Source organism: Chrysoperla carnea, chromosome 2, assembly GCF_905475395.1.
Source record: "Chrysoperla carnea chromosome 2, inChrCarn1.1, whole genome shotgun sequence".
NCBI classification, from domain to species: domain Eukaryota; kingdom Metazoa; phylum Arthropoda; class Insecta; order Neuroptera; family Chrysopidae; genus Chrysoperla; species Chrysoperla carnea.
This window is the reverse complement of record NC_058338.1, coordinates 15,366,740-15,387,686: the sequence shown is the minus strand read 5'-3', so window position 1 is coordinate 15,387,686 and position 20,947 is coordinate 15,366,740. Positions and strand designations below refer to the sequence as shown.

The window sequence follows — 20,947 nt, the reverse complement described above, 5'->3', positions numbered from 1 at the left end:
ATATTACATATATGCATGGTATAATAAAAAATAATACTCTTAAAAAAAAAAAATTATTTTTGCCAAGGTGAATTACCCCACCTCTGATTCTATGGTGTCACTTCTGAAATAAAACTGCAACCATTTAATACAAAATGAATAATCATTTAAATAACTGAACATAAAATATAAATATTAAAGTACAAATTATTATTTTTTTATAATTTAAAGTTGTCAACAATTCAGGAAAATTTGTTATTTACAAGTGTGAACAAATTTTTTTTATGAAAAAGTTCTCGAATTAAGTTTTTGTGTGTTTGTGAATTTTTTTTTAAATTTTTGGTTTTGGGCCCGAATTTTTTAAAGTTTTTTTTTATTTTTAAATTAGAAAAAAATGATTAAAAAATTACATAAATATTGTTTCATTGTTATGTGTTTAGTTGTAACCATAACGGTAAGTTTTAGATACCTAAAAATTAATTATGTTTGAAATTTATAATAATTATGTTTTTTCTAAATTAGTGTCATTGTTTGATAATAATTTTTGTATTAAGTAATAAACGTCTTTATATGTATGTTATCAATTAAGTTTTTAGGTCATAAATGTGTCATTTATGTTCAGAAATATTTTAAAAAAATTTTTAGTTTTATTTGTGGCGTTATTATTGAATTGTTCGAAATATACAGTGGACCGATTTTGTATATAAATATTTGTGTTTGTTTAAATTGTGTTCAAAAAATTATTTAAATTATTCGACAAATTTTCGATGAAAATTCAAAAATAACAGTTTCTATCCTGTATATTCTGGCTTAAATTATAAATTCATTTTAAATAGAGATTTTATCAGTAGCTTAATTTTACTTAATCGGTTCGAAACCTCCCAAAAAATATGATTATTTAGCTCACTTTTCGAATGAGAGTAAAAAATTTATCTCCAAAGAAAACCATGGAAAAATTTTTAAGGCTCCCTCAGCTTTGGATAAGGTTTTTTGTTTAGTTTGGCGTTAAAAAAATCTTAAGGTAGTACTATCGGTAATAGATTTTGCATTCAGAATTTAAAATTTAATGAATCTTGGCATATAGTTGTCCATTATTATATCATAATTAACCAGTTAAATTTTTAAGGGCCTTCAGAGAACTGAAAAAAAGATATTTTAAAGATATTTTAACATTGATCCTTATGGGAAATCACAGATTTTATTTTATTTCACAAAACTGGACGTTCAGATTTTCAGTTCTCTAAAGGCCCCTAAAAATTAAACTGGTTAATTATGATATAATAATGGACAACTATGCCAAGTTTCATTAAATTCTGAATGCAAAATCTATTACCGATAGTACTATCTTAAGGCTTTTTCAAAAAGCATGTATACTCAATGTCACAAAAAATGCTCGTTTTAACTGTGGCACTTTTTCTGACAGTGAGTGTACCATAAACTAAATGAATTTGCCGCCAAAAATGATTGTGATAGGTACATATATGTGCATGGAGAAATGAACGCATACCGGTAGTCCCATCATGTATTCTGTACTCAAATTTTATTTTGAAATTGAAAAAGCATCAGAAGCTTAAGTTTAAAGAACGTTTCGGAATTTCGTTTGTATACTGAGATTGAATGCTTCTTTATAATTAAATGATTCCAATTGAAATGATATTGCCTTTTCATGTTTTTGAACAAATGAAATATTAACATAAAAGGGTTGGTAAAGGGGACTTTCTTTCAACCATCTTGCTTAATTTTTCATGTAAAATTGAGGAAAGTGTTGCTGGGAATTTGATACACCCACAAGGCACCCTTTTGACCCTATCACAATCTACATACCTACATTCTTCAATTTGGAAAGATTGTATAGGCGCGCAAAGTTTCAAAATCCGCGAAAATCGATGACATTTCTACACTGCTGTTAAGATGAAATTGACAAAAGCTCTACCCCAACCTATATATCGATTTTCATCCTTCTAGATCAATTTGAAAGGTCCGAAGAGATGAGCAAAACTTTAAAAACGTTGAAAAAGTGGTTATTCCTATGGGAATTTCTTCCTGTCCGTCAGCCTTGGATACAGTGAATAAGTTTATATTTTCGGTGGAAATATGACAAAATAAATTTTAATAAAAAATGTTTTTTAAGGGACAAGCTTTTTAATGTGCTAAATAGTAGAAAATAAGTGTTTTCATGAGTTACTTATACATGACAATTTTAAAAGCTAGAGGCGCTCAATTTAAAATATCGAGGATGATTCGAGGCGCATCAAAGCTTTCAAAAAGAAAGTCATGCATGAATGACTCATAAAAAAATAATTTTCTACTTTTAAGTACAATAGAAGCTTGTCCTTTAAAAATAATGTTTTATTTAAATATTTCATTTCAAAACTAATAAATCTAATAAGTAATATAGATTTATATCGAATATGGTGGAAGCGATGGTAAAATAAACATTACATAACCACCCAAACAAACATACGTACATTTTAAGCTAAATAAAACCTTGTAAGAAAAAAACTATTCAAACTTGGCATTACATTTTTAATGTAAATATGTAAACAAAAAATTAAAGTCCACATTTTATCAACATTTCTTTAAATAAACTAGCTTGAATTTTAAAATTTCCCAAAATTTGTAATTCTTGTCTATAAAACTGTTTGAGTTTTTAGTTTGTTTATATGTATTAAAATAACACAGACATTTCTGTGAAATTTTTGTGTGATTTTTGTGTCTCCCTCGTTGCTATATACCAAAAAACAAGCCTTTGGATATTCCCAAATGGAGAAGTTACGTTAATTGCCTTTTTTTTATTAACCTCCTGGCATATAATTTCTACTATCAAAATACGTCTTACAGATTCTTTATTATTATATTATTGTAATAATAAAATTTTAATGATTTTGAAAATTATAAATGAATAAAAAAAAAAAGAAGTTTTGATTACAATTAATCACGAGATTAAATTTTAAAAAAATCATAATTATTTCATAATTATTGTTTTCATATTATAATTTAAGCTTCATCAATAAACAAAACGGATCTTTTTTTATTAAAAACATAATAATAATTAACGACATAATATTTTTCAGTGAAAGTAAAATTTAATAAATAATAATTTTTAAATTAAATACAATAATTTAAAAAAAAAATACTGCGCAGTTAAAAATGTTATGTGCAAATCTATATTAAATAATTGTGTAATAAATTTTGCACAAGAATTTGAAAGAAAAATCTCTTATTATAATTACTTCAATGGTTAAAAAATTTTACCAAATTTTTAATTTTAATAAAACACATAGGACCTTATAGCCAGGGCCGGCCTAGGTGGCTAAGGCGAGTCATGCATTTGGGGCCCTTTTAGTTGTACTTCATTTGATTATACATATTTCGAATTTGTACCATATTTTCATTGACTTTATAGAAACAAGCTACCTGTCAGTAATGTCATCAAACATTTAAAACAATATAAAAACCCATTATAATTTTATTTTCCTGGGTTTTTTGTTAGGAAACTCTCTGATAGGACTGGCAAAATCTAGGCTTTTTATCAACTTAATTTTCAATGGACATCGCGGTCAAACTAGCTAATACTGTTTGAGACAATGTAGACCGCAAGTAGTCACTGGTATTGTTAACAGATGTTGTGATTGGGAACTCTTGAAGACAGTGCCTTTTCGATAAAGTTTAATGCTTGAATTGGTGTTGCCTGACTATTTTGGAGATAGTGTTGCAAACCTAAAATTTCAGCGCATAATAAATCTCCGTTAGATATCAGAATTAAAGTTGACCGTTAACTTTTCTTACGGTACAGAACAATGTCGCATTAGTTAGCATTCCTTATTTTGATTTTTTTTAATGTTAAATAATAAATTCCATTTTTGCATCTAAAAAACTCGGCGTCAAACTTTTTTTTAAAGTTATTAGTTCATCGGTAGTCTCTTCGCCCGATCAATAGTTTCGAAACCTATTTGCCTAATACAGATTTTGACAAACCTTTTTGCCTAATAAACTTTAGTTTTCCTTTGAATCGGTAGGTTTTCAAATTAAGTGGCTAAGTTGAGCTGACACTCGCGGCGCCCTGGCAAACCTGACACACCGGTCAGTCTTTCTTAAAGCCGCTAATACGAGTAGTAATATACATATTCCTTTTATCGTATCTACCCATTTTTCATCGAAATGATCTGAAAAATGTTTGTGGAAAATTCTTACAGGAGCTTTGAACTGCTTAGATCTAGAGACAAGAAGATTATTATGAATGAAAATAGTCTATAAAATTGAAACTTGATCGGGTGAAGCATTTTACGATATCTTTCTGTCAGACTATTAGCAGTATTAAAAACATCCACAAACGTTTGTAAATTATGGAAGTGAAATAAAATTGTAAACTATTAATTTAAATATTTGTACAAAAAAAAACCTACCTATTGAATTAACTTTTCTTTATTTGTTTTTATTTTGGACCCGTTTAAATAAACAAGTACCTTTTTGGGTTTTTTGAAGAAAAATTTAGTAAAATTTATACAAAAAAATTTTGAGTCTATTTTTAATTGGCGATTAAATTTATATATTAAGATGAAAATAAGAAAAATAAATCTGACTACCCCATTTACCTCTTATTCATTTATCCAAAATTTGCATATTGATTTCTATCTATCAACAATTTTTTTAAATAAATGAAGAAAAAATAGAAGTTTTTCAGATCCATATTTTTTAGATCACAGTGATTCCATAATTATTTTTGAATATTTTTCTAATGTAATGATTTCGATAATGCAATGAGTTTGTTTTTCCAGAAGAAAAATTTCGATTTATATCAATAAAATATTTGTTTTAGGAAGCCTACAATACATACAGAAAACCAAAGATACGTATTTCCGATGTTAATTATGGCCAATTACCAAAATTTGCAAAAGACTGTGATTGTGGTAAGACGTAATATTTAATAATATTATTTTAATTATTATCAAAACTTTTAATTAATATATTGGACTATTAAAAAAATAAATAAATCAGAAAAAATAAGTATTTAATGAATTTTTCTAGGAAAGATTTAATAAATTATTCATAGAAATACTTGGAGGCACATGTTTTTTAAAAGTTTTTTTTTATGTTGACAAAATTCTAAAAATCTGATCATGCAACCATATGTAAATGATATGAGGTCCAATCGGGTTGGCCAGATTTGATTTAAAATATAACAGTAATTAATTAATTCATTCAATTGTATGTCTAGTTTAATGGCTTTATAACGTAGAACATTCTAGAAAAAAGTGGAAAAGAGTAAAGGATGAGGAGCTCTTAATAGTAACCAACACAAATATGGCTTCGAAAAAGCTTTTGGTTTTCGAAATTTTCGAAAATTTGCGATTGTATTTTCTAGATTTTTGTTCAACCACATAAACCACTTGAAAAACAAAAGTTATTTATATTTTAAATCGAGCGTGAGCAAAATGCTCATAATGCGAGTACTGACATAAACATAAAAGACATCTTTGTTTTAGTGTGTGGATTAAATAGTCGACATATGCGAATAGTTGGTGGTAATGTTACAAAAGTTCACGAATTCCCATGGATGGCTGGGATAAGTCGACATGGAAAATTATACTGTGGAGCTTCGCTAATTACTCGACGACATTTGTTAACAGCCGCACATTGTATTGACGGGTAAAACATTTAAACTCGCATTCATTTTCTCCCATGATAATCGAATTAACGTTTTTTACTTTTTGTATATTTTATCTAGATTTGATTTGGATGGCATTGAAATAACGCTCGGTAAACATTACATAGAAACGGATCAAAAGGATACTGGAGCTGAATCTGTTGGATCGATTCGAATAAGTTCTCCTATGGAACGGAAAATTAAATCCGTAAAAACTCATTCTGATTTTAATATATTTACATTTAATAACGATATTGCTGTCCTGGAATTGGATGCTCCAGTCGAGTTTAGCGAAACATTACAACCAGTTTGTTTGCCACCGCGAGGTAAGTATGGGAGGTGTCAAAATTTCAAGTCAACTTCAAAATGCATCAATTTCAATGAATTATATATTTTTCAGCTGGAGCAAATTATACAAGTCGATTAGGATTGGTTACCGGTTGGGGACGCGTTGAAGAAAGTAAGCCAGCTTCAAATCTGTTACGTAAAGTTTCTGTACCAATATGGTCGCGACAACAATGTTTAGATGCTGGTTATGGTCGACGGCGTATTACGGAAAATATGATTTGTGCAGGCTATCATGATGGAAAAAAAGATGCATGCCAGGTAATATATACAGTGGTTTTACTGTACTATGCTATAACTATTTACTTATTCGCTTTCACAAAGTATACTTCCACTTAAATATTAAAGTTGAAAAGAAAATGATTACTTAAAGTTTTTTGCAATAGCTCTTCACTACTGTCGCTAATTAACGAGAAATTGAAAGTTTTCTGATGTTTGCAATTTAATTAACATTAGCTTATTTTTTAAGTGATTTGAAATAAAGTAATGCATATTTTATTCTGTTTAGCATTGTATACAGAATGTATAAAAAATAATTGGCTAAAATGAATTTCTGACAATTGAACAAAGCTTGAATTCTGATGAATGCAAAAACGTCTTAGTTTCATAAACTGTTTTTATTTAAACTACTTTTCAGATTATCTTGAAATAGCTTAAGGCTTTGAACTCAATACGATCAAATCAAATTTAGAACAGATTTTGAGAAAGATATTGTCAAGTTCTGGAACTCTTGGATTATTACAAACTAATAACAATTAATGTAACATTTTTATTTTGTTTATTACCTGTAGTACCTTATTTACCTAAAAACGCGAGAAGTTTTTGTTTGAGGTCCGTCCCCATTCAACTATTGTTAAACTCACTTTAACCTTCTGTGATTGCATTTCTGAAACTTGCTATCAGAATGAAACCCTAACCTTGATAATCTGAAATGATAATCTGCAGAATCCAGAGATTTTTTAAAGAAATTTACTATACATTTTTTAATTTATTTTTGATACATTCTGTACCATTCATAAATGAATCTGCCAAGTATTTTATTACATTCTATAAAAATATCTTAATCAATTTGATATATTTCGTATGTTAATTTATATATGTATACAGTGTCTTCAATTTATTGTATCTTGCAATAATATTGATAAAGAGATTTACACAGATTGCAATACCATTTCTTAAATGATTTTTAGAATTCCTTCATTTTTAATGTAGTTAAAAACATCTTATGTATGTAGAAGCAAACATAGTGGCTTCTTTCAGGGTGATTTGTCAAATGTATATGAGCACAGCGCACTAGAAGCTCACTTAGGATTGCTTATGATGGATATTTGCCGTCCATATATTTTATGTTATGAGTCCTTGAAACCTTATTGTGTTTGCTAATTTATATACAATTTATGTCACTGAAAAAAATAGACCCAATAAAGCATATACCAATAAAAAACAGACTGAAGAAAAATAGATTCAGGAATAATTAGAATCCGGAAAAACAGACCCATTAAAAATAGAGTCGTTAATTGTCATGACAATTCATCCAATGGACAATGTTGGCTACAAGAGTGAACGGTATGAGTACGAAACTGTAGCACCACGCCTTGAACGAAAAAAAACCCATTAAAAGTATTATCAATCCGTGGATAAGTGTGGGAACGCGATCACAGAGTTAGCCAAAAAGCCAAAACACCCACAGATCCGTGCTAACTCGACTCCATTAAAGGCATGGCAAACCCATGGATCAGTGAGTCAATATTCGAATAAATTTTCCATACAAATGAAAAATTGAAAGTAATAACGAGACCTATTTTTTCCATTTATAATTTTTCCGGTATCGATATTTACTAATTTTTCTGAGATCATCTTTCTCGGTTTTTTTTTCTAATTCTTTTTTCTCAAGCGTCCACGTATTTTAGCACCATTTTTCCTTAGACCCATTTTTGCCATAACTATTTTTATAAATCTATTTTTTCCCGTAAATTATAAATTTTGACGATTTTTCAAATCTATTATTTTTATATCACATCAAACATTACAAATTTCGATTATTAAATAATAATTGCAGACACTGTAGACAAAATAATATAATTTATTAATATTTTTATAATGTTTGATGTTTTTGGGTATTGAAAGTTGTGTATATTTATCTTTGCACTTATATTCAGAATGATTAATGTTTAAAAATATTGAAATTAATTGAATTATTATCTTCGTATTATTTAATAAGTTGCATTTGTTAGCTGCTGGTCAATTAACCAAATTGCATTTCGTTGTTGTAGATCTCTTAATTCGATTTTAATCTTTTACAGGGTGACAGCGGTGGGCCCATGCATTTGTTGGGCAATAGCGGTTCTTTGGAAATTGTTGGTTAGTATTGATGTTTTGTTTCTCATTTGTTTTACCTTGAGTATAATCCCGAGCATCTATAGCATTCAAAATGTTGAAGTAGACTTCAGGTCTCTTAAGTAAACTTCTTAAGTAAACAGGCGTTTGGAAGCAACGATTACAAACAGGCTACGAACTTTCAGGCGGTAAAAATAATCTCGAGAAATATTTCTCTCGAAGTAAGCATTAAGTATTGAATTTTAATGCTAAGATGTCAGTGCCCCGAGTTAAAAAATGTAATCCATACCTGTTAGACTAATTTTTTCATTGAATGAAAAGACAAAAGATACCTTCTTCATTTTACATTTTAATGTACTGCGCTATATTTGCTCCTCTAGTATTTTATAATGGCGACAGTTTTCCTAGTTTTTATCTCAAGAGCAATTTTCGTGTAAACTACTAATTTTGAATAAATTGTTTTTAGGTGTTGTGTCTTGGGGTCGTGGATGTGCCCGGCCCAATTATCCAGGTATATATACACGAGTTGCCAATTACTTGGATTGGCTACATGAATCTTTGAATGGTGAATGTTTATGCCCGCCGAAATATCCTTATGAAGAAGAATAAAATATTCATTTAAAACGATAATTTTTTCGGAAACCAAAATACGCTACGCTATTCAATCAGTGCCTTTTTAAAAGTTTTATTTGTTCATTTAATATAGTGCCGTAAATTGCCATAATAATGAATGAATAATTATTGTGGATATTCTAGTCAAATTAATTTATAAAATTTATGCCAGTAAATTACTTTAGATTAGTGATATGTTTAAAAAAATATTTTATTTGCAAATTGTTCAAGAAATCGGTGGACTAAAAGTATGAGGGAGACTAAAAATCGGTGGACTAAAATTAAGATTTGTTTATTCCGCTTTTGAATTATTATTACGTGTTTCATCTAAAAGTAAAGCACAACTCAATGGTATGAAATTATTGTGTTTATTTCATCTACACGTTGAGTTTGAATTTCTTGTGTTTGAGGGTAACCGTTCTTTCCAAAACCCGAATGTAAGTAAAAAAAGGCTGTGGTTGTACCCACTAGCCGTATTTAATGGTTTCATTTTTAGTTCTTTCTAATGTGTTCTAAGCTCTGTCAGTTCTGGATTTGAACAAAGCTGTTGCAAACTTTGGGTTCGAACACGTAATTCTTGCTGTATCTCTGACGCTTTTATTGTCTTGTCTATTTCCTCCACTATCAAAACAGTAAAATTTTATGAATAAAAATGAACAAAAAATTATCAGGTACGGTTAAAGTTTGGGAAAAGGTTAGCAAAACAACACTTGGGGTTAGCCTTATTCAAGGCTGGGGCAAAGATTGGGAACTCAGGCTTGGTTTATTATATTAATTGAGGTTTGGACAACGGCTGATAAGCTTAGACTGAGTCAATTAGCCTTTTTCATGGCTGGATTGCCCAAGTGTAACCTGCTCGATGAAACCATACAATGTGATACGAAAAAATCATACATTGTAAAAATTCTTAAATCAATAAAAAATTAATCGCGTTCTAGTTGACTTAGTATAATAAAATTAAAGTCAGGTTTATTTTTTGATCTCAATTTACTCTTTATTCGAAATAAATTCACCACCTTGATTCGTTATTTGAAATGTATTACTATTTTTTGAACACTTTGTAAGTAATATAGTTGACCAAAAAGTATATATTAAATTTTCACCTCACCTTTAAAAAAAAAAACGATTTTTAAAAATTAATTATTGTATGAATATAGTTTTTAATATGAAAATGTGATATTTAGATTTAAGTTTTTAAAAATATTTAGTGTCACTAAAATATTCATTTTGTTTTCACTTCAAATATATATTATATGCAAATTTTATGATTAAAAGTATTTTTTTTTCTGCATATGATCCTAATCTGTGTGGGAGCTACTTCAATGAAGATTTACTAAAAAGCAAAGACTTTATTAATACTTAAAGTTTTAAATCCGGCTTTATTATTTTTATTTCATTAAATACCTACTAAATTTAATAAAACAAAATATGAAGCATTTTAAAATACCAATGTATTAAAATTTTAAAATGACACTGGGACGTTTATAAAAAAGCTACGCAAAAGATGTAATTTTACTACGGCAAAATTGTGAATTTATTTTCTGACAAGCAAATGTCTCCAAGAGGTCCTAAGTCCTAAAGAATGGAATTTTTTATGCACTTTCGTAGGATGAAATCCATTCACTTACAAGAATTAATCATAACGTTTATGTAAGAGAAAAGAAGAAGAATATATCCACGAAAAAGACAAATATAAAGTATTCTTAAAAGTTCTTGGATCTGGATTTGAGCTAGTTTGGCTTGGTGTTTTAATTATATTTACAACATAAACAATAACTTGAACCAGATAATTATTACACGATAGAGAAGGAAGCCGCCCTGCTCAACTATATGTCGATTTATTCGCAACCTCCTACTAATCCGAGCAAATGATTTTGATACGATTTTCATCATCTTGTAGATTTTTTCCCGGAAGTTTTATATGTACATAAAACGAAAATGTTGTTTAGGAAACAATAAATTAAAGAATTTTATACAAATAAATATAAATAAGAATTATCCAAAAATTTCTAAAAACTGTAGGTAATAAAAATAATAAAAATACCGAATAACCACGCCTTTTTGAAATACTATTTTTAATTGAAGTTTCCTAAATTCTCCGAGAATATAAATTTAAAAAAAATTCTTTTCAGATTTTTTAGCAAATGTATAAAAATAATTTGCGTATTATAAATTATTAATTTATTATTATTATTATTATTTTTTATATTAAGGGCATACTACACTACTGTAAAGCAATTAAAACTAATTTTACTATTTATGCGCTTCGTTTTCGTTTCTACTTGGTAATAAGTTAATGACAAATTATTAATAAGTTTGATTTTCTACAAAAATTTTTTCCATTTTTTATAATCTTAGTTCGAAAAATGTCCACAATTTCGGCTTCTTGACCAGAATACCCCCTTAAAACACAAAGTTGATACTTATGGTAGTTCGAGTACCAAGGCAATTTTAGACTTAGGGTTGAAATTACTGGTACCTTATTTTCAACTTTGAAGCAAATCCCTAATTTGCTTGAAACAATATAAACAACGCTTAAGAAATCTCTTCAATATTACATTTATTGAGGATCCTATAAAACTGTTCTTTTCCCAGTAACCTTTGTTTTTTTTTTTAGTAGTAGTACCCCTTAAATAATTGTTAATTAATTTTATTAGGACACGAAGCATTCATTCAAAACAAACAAACAAATTTATGTTCATTTGAGTGCAAATTTGGATACCAAATTATTATGCTACGTTTTAAGAATTACAGCACGTCTCAAAAATAGAAAGATATGTTTAGTTGAAGTAGATTACCATATTTTTCGGTTACATTTTCATACCAAGATAAAGTTTGTATATGGGCATTTTTAACGGTTTAACTTCATCATCCGCAAAGCCCAAATTTTACTCCTATTTATTCAGCCTTCGGCAATGAAGCTTTCTGCGTCGATCGCATATTACTTTACAATACCTCAAAAATATTATTTATTTGTGCTCCCACCATTTGATGAAATTTATTTTTTTTGTGCGGAATTGTGAATCTAAACCATCATCGGATCCACTTGAACATACACACAAAATATCATCAAAATTGGTCCGCAGCGAGCCCCGAGTCGGAAGACCGTATTACAGTCTAAAGGAGGACAGTAAAGCTGGTGTTAAAATCGACAAAATACTGTTATTTATACTATGCATTCCCACAATAATATTATAACGAGTAATTTTTGCTTGTCGCCCCCATATTTGGTTTTGCTTTGAGATCTTTTCAGTTCTATTTTCGACCTTGTACCTTACGGCGTAAGTGTGTGAAAGTCTAACAGCCTCCGTTGCGTATCCTTTATTATTTTATTTTACCAACAAATTTTTTATTTGACTTATTAATGATTTTATGTATTAACAAAAACATCAGAAATTTAATTATTTTATTTCAAGACTATTAATTTTTGAGGCTGAGTGTATTTAATACATAATTGGCAAATCTTCATTGTATTGTATGTTGCTTATGCGTGGTAAATAGCAAGAGTGCTACCGGATATCAAATTTTAATTTTATTAATAATAATCATCAAAGTTTATTGTTTTTTCTGATTAATCTTTTCTTTTTAAATTTAATACATTATAATTAAATTTTCTTTAGAAAAATTAAAGATTTTTACAAGAAGATGACAATTTCTATTTTTGAACATTCATTAAAAATTGATTTCTTTTGACAAATTTGGGGTACAATTCACAGTCACACTTCATGAATCTTTTATTTACTGTGCTAATAAATTTATTTCACACATAACCGTTACTTTTTTTTTTAATTAAACCGCTATCTATTTTTAAGTATTTTTTATTTTTAATTTGGTTTGGTTCTGTACATTAAACTAATAATTAAAGTGACATTAATTCACAAAATGCCAAAATTCCAAAAAGCGAATTATTTAAAAGTAATTATCTTATACGTTATCCCTAGAGTTAAAGCCAGAGGCTTATCCATAACTTGTCTCAAACTGACTCGATTCTTCATATTCTTTAAGAGATTTATTCCAAATTTGTAATTTCTCTACTTTTTCCCAAAGTATCGTTCCGTCTACTGACAAGTTATTGAAAAATGGTAGTGAAAGAAAATGTATATCGTAGTTTTAGGGATCGGATATTTTTGTCAGTAGATACAGGCACTACAAAGGGTTCTGCCTTAGTATTATATACAGAAACGCCAATAACTGTGTGTATTTAAGCAATCTGAAAAGTAATGAGAACAATCTTGGTATTTATTTTGGTTCTAATTGTACTATTTAAACATTCGGTAGTTATTCCAGATCGGAAGGCCTAATCTTTCCTCAGAGGGTAACCACATTAGCCTGCCAACATATAGTATAAGTAAAATTAAAAACCCCGACTTCTAGTATACGTTAATACAATTCCATGTCCATTGTCTTCAAAATCTGATCATCTTAGGACCCTGAGGGGTATGGGGGTAGAAAATGTCTACATGCCCTGATTTTGGTGGCGGTGGGAGGGGGGGGGTTTCGAACGAAAAAGTCGTTCTGCAGGACTTGAAAAAAATGAAGATAGAACAAGTTATAGCCATATTTGAAAAATAAAAGTAATTTATGTTTTAAATCGAGGCTGAGCAAAATGTTCCAATCGCGAGTGATGATGGATTTAATGAAAAATTTCTGGTTGTTGAAAGGAAATAAATATAGCATAACACAAAAACGTAACAGCATGTGACGATAATACTACGACCTATAAACCTTGACCCAATCATTTGTATAAACGATCTAAATGCTTGTGTTACCGTGAACTTGATACGATTGTATTACCTATACCAAGAGCATTATATACGTAAACAGCCGTGACTATATAACTACCTTTGTAGAAAGTGTTGTAGGGGGACACATTATTCAAGGGGGGAATTTTATAATGTATTGGTATTCTTGTATCGTTATTATAAATATGTGTTAATATTTCTTTTATAAATTAACTTTCTTCTGAAATTCAATCAGCGCACGAGTTTTGTTGGTGAAAGCAACCCAACGAACAAACATAAAAAAATATTATTTTATTATTTACCTTCTTATTAAAAAAAATAAAATTCTTTTTGGGGACCAATTTTTTAAGTTTAGTCTTAATTTTGTGAATGGTGAAGTATGTTGTTAATTTGTTTAATGAGTGCTGTTTTTTTATGAACCATAATTGTTTTTGAATGTCGTTTTTTGGTTATTGATAAGTTTGGATAAATTATGGGTATTCATTGTTCTAGATTGATACTCTTAATTTATTGTTCTGTGTTATTACATTTTTCAATTGAAGTTCAATTAAATCAATCTTCGAATATCGATAATTTATTATTGGATAATAATATAACAAAAGTGAGTATTTGTTTATAGTAAAAGTTCTTTGATCTTAATTATTTTATACGGTTATGGTAATTCCAAGGTGTTTTAAGAAGAATATAATAGGGAAAATATGATTTCTTTTGGGATTTTACAGCAAGTAGATATTAGGTGGTCAAAATTTTTTGAATAGTTTTTTTTTCCATATAAATTATATTATACATTTTTTTTCTCAATAAAACTAAAATTTAAACTCAAGTGATTTGCGGGTAGTCCAGATTTCTTTGACTATAATTATGATAACATTAATAACTTTTACTTAAAAACATTTTTTCACAGTAAAACTACATAGCAGAAAGGATCACGATCTGACTCCTTGACATTCGATTTAATTCTGCACTTAGTTATAAATTTTGAGACATTTATAACTTTTAGCGTGAAAGTCTCCAATAATCACTGTAGCTTATTTCCCTGCAAACGACAGTGTTTTCTCCCAATAGCACTCATCTTAGATACATGTAACAGTAGTCTTCGGTGTGCTCCAAATTCATACAAATGTTTTAAATAACATAAAGGGGAAGACGTTATGCTTTTTTTCCCGTAAAACGTTCACCTATTATATTTTTGACCAAAATTTGTTTAAACAGTGACCCTTTTGATGAATGATTCATCAAAAGGACACGCTTGATGAATTATTTTATAATTCATCAAGCATCATTCGTATTCATTAAGATTAAAAGTATGTTATTTTCAATTCCAAGGATTTGTATAATGAAAGTTTTAAATTTTACTTTTATTTTGACGATTTCAAAGAATTTAAGATTTATATTATCTAATTTAATAAGTGTTTTGCAATTTTATCGTTTTTTAACAAATATTAAATCAATTTGAAAGAATAGCATTTTGAAATAAAATGCATTTAGATTCAATGTAAAGAATTTTTTGCTTTTTATTTATAAATGGATTAAAGTAAAATTAAGAAGAACCGTTCAAGAGCGTTAGAAATTTGTTCTTATCAAACTATCTATGGTGGTATATAAAAACATTTAATAAATTGATGTTATACAGAGGTATAGGCAATGTTCATCATAGATAAGCTATAACAGTTGTAACTATTTCCAAAAATACCAAAATACTGTTTTTTGTAAAAGTAAATAAATAATAATACTAAAAATCTATACAAATAAAAAAATTAATGTTTTACTTTTAATAAAAAACAGTATACAATTTGTATAAAATTTCCCCGAATAAAAAAAAATCCATTAAAAATTTATAAATCATTTGCATACGTACTCATGTTTTAATTAAGTTTTTATTACTTTCCAAATGAAAATATAATTCGAATTAATACGGTTTTCTTTTTCAAAGTTATAATTACCGTTTATACGAAAAAAAAAAAGAACAGAAGTAATTTGTTTAAAAGATAAATGTACAATAAAAATTAAACAGGATGTCCTACTGTTTAAAAACTTATTCCAATAAAATTAAAAAATAAAAGCGCGTGTCCAAGACCATTGCTTCTCCTTGCCAAAGAAAAACCAATTAATTAAGCTTTGGTGTAGAAATGAAATCATTAGGTATCTTATTCGTAAAGATTCTTCCAAGTTCAAAAAAGTTACCTCTATGTACATCAGTTAACAGTGATGTTAACGAAAAACACTTTAAATCGGGTTCATTGGAGATTAAAGTTTCTGAAATATCGACTAAAATCGTATACGATGAGCAAAATAAATGGTTTTGGATTTTCCAGATTATTAGAACCCAAAACACATAAATTCAGCTCACTTAGCGATAGGATGGGTATTTTTCCAAATATATACAGATTCGCTTCGAAATGAAACGTTAAATATACTCATTTAGGTATATTTTGCGTTTTAATCTTATAAATTTAAACGAGCAACTATTGTATTCTAACCATTTCGGGATCAGATCTTTCGATTTCGACAAAAAGAAAACTCGGAAAACAAAATTTTTCCATAAAATGTATGCAGTAGCGTCATGTAGTATAATTATAAGATAATAATTGTCACAGTCCTGAAACAAATCAAGCCAACTTTCGATCCACTATAATTACTTCGATTCCCTTATTTATGGTAAGATATATGAGACAAATCAAGCCAACTTGATTCCCTTATTTATGCTAAGATATATGAGTGCCACTCTGTATTTATAATCATAATTTAATTAATTAATTATAAGTATACATACACTTATTACGATATACATCTATAATGAATTGTTATATATGATATAGAGAAATTAAACTAGGTACGACTCATTTGATTAAAATGTTTTTATTTTTTTATTTATTTTTTATTCATTATAATAAATTGCTATAGTAAAGAAATGTAGGCCATTTTAAATTAAATAACCATTTACAGAGCAATAATTTTGTTTTCATTTCTTTTACATCAACATAATTACCTTTTTTAATACAGAAAAAAAATCATTGTTTTACAATTATTATCGTATTGTGCATATTTAATGGTTAAGAACCATAAAGATTCTTTACTATTTTCGTTTTTATAACGCCGGTGGCAAGTATTTAGGTTGCGCCTTATATATATCGGGATCAGTTCTAATGATTTTGATGAAAATTCGTATAATGATAGTATTTAACATAAGAGTAAAGGCAAAATGGGGGAGAGTTGCCATTATCTTGGCATTTTACCTTAAAGAGTCCATTATGTGATAAACTTTTTAAATTTATTCCAATGATAGAGTATCAAATAAAAGTATTGATTTCCCTCTCATTACTCTCCCAAATAATACTGGGGTATTTTGCATAAGGAACTGATTAACCTTCAAAATCAAAATTTTGTTGATAATAAATAAAGTAAATAATACAGAGTAATATAAACAAAATTGGATTAAAATTGTAATTATTATTAATATATTCGCTGTTCAATAAAATGTATCAAAAAGTATCATATTAGTGAACCTGCAAGTATGTAATCCTACTAATTTTGCTCTATCACATCCAAATTTAATCCACTTTTGATAAACCAAGTATGTAATCCTACCAAATTTGGGTTATACTTTTCAAATTTTTGATCAAAATTTACCTAACTGTAATAGATTTCAAGAATGTAGAGTCCTGGTCACGCAATTAAGCACATAATGGATAGCTAGCAAAAAATTTACATCACAGCTGAAAAGAATGACCCAAAATTAGTGGATTTCAATAGGATCGGATCAAATTTGCAAAAAAAAAAAAACGAATTTATTAACTTTATGGATTCAGGATTTTTGAAAATTTAATTAATACAATTTCGGTTAGTTTAGTAATCAATGGTATTGGAAAAATTATGATGTTACCAAAAATTCGTCCAAAAACAATCGAAGTCAATCCAGTCACAAAAGGAATGGAAAATTTCTATTTGATTTGATATTTGGAATTGACTCAAGTGATGATGATGATTCTTCTTCAGGTTCAAATAGTGCCAGGCTAAAGAACTGTACATGTGGTAAGTTGACAAAACTCCTTTAATTCGTAATCGCAAATTAATAGGAATAATCACATTTATAAAGTTGTTTTTGATGAACTAAAATCAATTTTAAGGGCGTCATGCGCATGATTTACTTTAGTAAGTCATTTAAGGGACGTATAATGTTAAAAAAAGTATGGATAAGGCAAATTTCTCATTATTATCATAATACACATATGCCTCGGCTGTGAAATTTGCCTTGCTTATTATTGTCAAAATAAGTTTGGAATTGTAGCACCACAGGTGCACATGGAGGATATTGTCTCCATGATTACTTAACGGTACTAAGAGGAAATCCTAGATTTTTCTGGGTAAGCTGAGAGGAATGCACCAATATCTGGAACATTAATAAGACAATTTCTGAATTTCTGTTCATGTACTTTGTGGCTTTGTGGTATTCCTCTTGATTTATCCTGTATAGTGAAAGTGAGAAGTGAGCTATTTTATTTTATTCAAATAATCTCATGAATTAAAAGTAACTGCAGAGTGTGGAACAACAAATCAAGAAAATCGTATTGTGGGTGGCCAACCAACAGGCGTGAACCGATATCCATGGATCGCAAGGCTAGTTTACGATGGAGTTTTTCATTGCGGAGCATCGTTATTAACCAGTGATTATGTCCTAACCGCAGCCCATTGCGTGCGAAGGTAGGTTTTTTTTGAATTTCTGTTTTTCGACAAGTAATCCAATTTTTTTTTTATAGATTGAAACGATCTAAAATACGTATAATTCTGGGTGATCACGATCAAACGGTTACAACTGAAGCTCCAGCTAAAATGCGAGCAGTCTCTGCGGTAATTCGACATCGAAATTTCGATACAAATACTTACAATCATGACATTGCATTGTTGAAGCTACGTAAACCAATTACATTCACTAAAAATATTCGACCAATATGTTTGCCACCTCCAGGTAACGTACAAACTTTCAACATTTTAAATTTGATTTGATAAAACTCTCATTGGTTTAGATCGGGAACCGTCGGGATATGAAGGAACAGTTGTAGGTTGGGGTCGTACTTCGGAGGGTGGAATGTTACCTGGTATTGTACGTGAAGTTCAAGTCCCAATATGGACTCAAGCGCAATGTAAAGCAATGAAATATCGTGCGTCTCGAATTACAGCCAATATGCTATGTGCAGGTAAAGGGAAAATGGATTCATGTCAAGGCGATAGTGGTGGACCACTGCTAATTAATATTGATGGGAGATACGAAATTGTTGGTATGTATATGGTGGAACAAAAATAATGGAAGCGGTACTTCAATGTAAATTAATATGTTTTAGGTATTGTGTCATGGGGTGTGGGTTGTGGAAGACCAGGATATCCGGGTGTTTATACACGTTTGACAAGATATTTGAGTTGGGTTGAAAATAATTTACAAGACACGTGTCTTTGCGTTAATTAAAATTATTGTTCACCTTAAAACAGCTTGATTATGTGCAATATTCATTAAACTTGAAATTGATAAAAAATTCCAACCCAAAACAACGTAATCATGGGATGTCATGAGAAATGTGTACTTACCTTCGAATGAAAAACTTTTTTAGTAAATTCTATGAAAATATCAAGTTAAGAACCATTTCGATGGTAATTCAGAAGTAATTTTCCCAAATATTAAGAAGGACATGAGGTGTCTAACTTGTTCAAGATAAGTGAAGTTGTCCTTTCTTGATTAGCCAAATGACTAACTTGTAAAAACATTTTAGTAATTTATTTTAGATTTTAGTTATAATTATTTATTGTTTTAATAAATTTATTTTCGTTTTGCGTTTGTTTTCTTCTCCCAAAAAAGGGATGGCTTCCTTACACTAAAAAAAAGATGAAAAAGGTTCCTGACTAAGAAGGCTTACATGACATACAACTATAAACACTTTGAACCTATAACAAATGCTCGAAATTTTCTCCCTTTCGACAAAGCAGTAAATTAATGATTAAGCAGAAAACAAAGGAATTTGTGACACATGCTCATATGGACTATTTTTTCAAGACTTGTCAGAAAAATAGTCCTCCCTAAGATATCTTAATTAATTCTAAGTAAAAGTGGTATTTTTATTTAGCATTTTTAAAGTTTTTACAGATAAGAGAAGCAAGTTTACCGATAATATTATAGAAAATTTTAGAGACTTAAAATATTGTAAATCGGCTATTCATAAATCATTCACATTAAATTAATCGTATAATTAATAATTATTGATACATCATTTATGGAGAAAGTAACGATTTATTACAAGTAAGCTTTACAAACACTAGATAAGCTATACGTAAATAAGCATTATACATAAAAAGTAAGCGGATAGTAAGTAAGGCATTTTTTTCCTATAGGTGCATAGGACCTTGTTTGTAGATTTATTATTTCATTATCAAATAACTATCTTACAGAACTTTTTTTCCCTTCTAAGCTTGTATTTGGGACTTTTTTAAACGAGTAAGTAAGGTTTGATAATTAAAACCAGCTCGAATTGTATGGGATCCTTATATGGGAGCTGACATCGTATCAATAACCCAAAAGTTGTGATCTGAATGAAAGCCAACTTAAGCTTTTTCACTTACCGCTATGGACGATCCAAGTATTTATTAAAAGCAAATTCGTACGAGGAGTTTAAATCATGCATTTTCAACGAAGTTCAATGAATTCAAGTTAACACGTTTCATCACCGAAAGGCGAAGGTTTTTCTGCGGAAATTATCGGAAGAAAATAGGACTATCAAAAAGCATTTTAAAAAATGCTCAGTTTACGTGAATTCAGATATATTTAATTATTTTTTAATACATATATGAAAAAAAAAATCTAAACGGCCAATGACTTCTTGTACCATCATGATGTTAATGATAATGATAATAGAGATATAATTTTTCAAGTGTAAAATAATGATAATCATTATGATAATGTTTAAATATGATAATACCTTTCATCATTGAAACAATTATAATGATGTACATAGGTGTTTACATTAGTCATTTTTAAAGGGGTTAATAAATGATTAAAGTAAATAAAATGGAATATTAATAGCGCAATCATATGAGTTTTAAATTTAAAATAATTCTCCCGAGAAATTAACTTCGAAAAACGCGATATTTTCGGTCCTAAAATAATGGTTAAAATCTACAATAATGGTTATTACCATTTTTAAAATAAACGATTTCGGAGATAAAGGCCGATACAGTTTTTCTCACCTCCACCCTCCAAATTTAAGAATTTTGTGTATTTCGTACAGATTACTTTTTCGTA

At 28.8% G+C, this 20,947-nt stretch overlaps 1 protein-coding gene across 1 annotated transcript; it reads left to right on the top strand.

Annotated features, from left to right (window-relative positions):
- Window positions 1-373: 373 nt before the first annotated feature.
- LOC123291652 (transmembrane protease serine 9-like) lies at window positions 374-19,123 on the top strand. The gene is made up of 12 exons (XM_044872012.1): window positions 374-433; window positions 4,799-4,889; window positions 5,466-5,628; window positions 5,708-5,952; window positions 6,027-6,232; window positions 8,275-8,332; window positions 8,775-8,914; window positions 17,508-17,694; window positions 18,201-18,363; window positions 18,420-18,628; window positions 18,687-18,938; window positions 19,002-19,123. Exons 1-12 carry the CDS (start codon window positions 374-376, stop codon window positions 19,121-19,123), a joined length of 1,896 nt encoding a protein of 631 aa, XP_044727947.1.
- The last annotated feature ends 1,824 nt before the right edge of the window (window positions 19,124-20,947 follow it).

What these genes read in the sequence shown, in the direction of transcription:
- LOC123291652 (XM_044872012.1), top strand. Translation starts at nt 374, where the DNA reads ATGATTAAAAAATTACATAAATATTGTTTCATTGTTATGTGTTTAGTT. An exon ending in GTTTAGTTGTAACCATAACG is followed by an intron (nt 434 to 4,798) that starts GTAAGTTTTAGA and finishes TATTTGTTTTAG; the next exon opens with GAAGCCTACAATACATACAG. An exon ending in GCTAAAGAACTGTACATGTG is followed by an intron (nt 17,695 to 18,200) that starts GTAAGTTGACAA and finishes AAGTAACTGCAG; the next exon opens with AGTGTGGAACAACAAATCAA.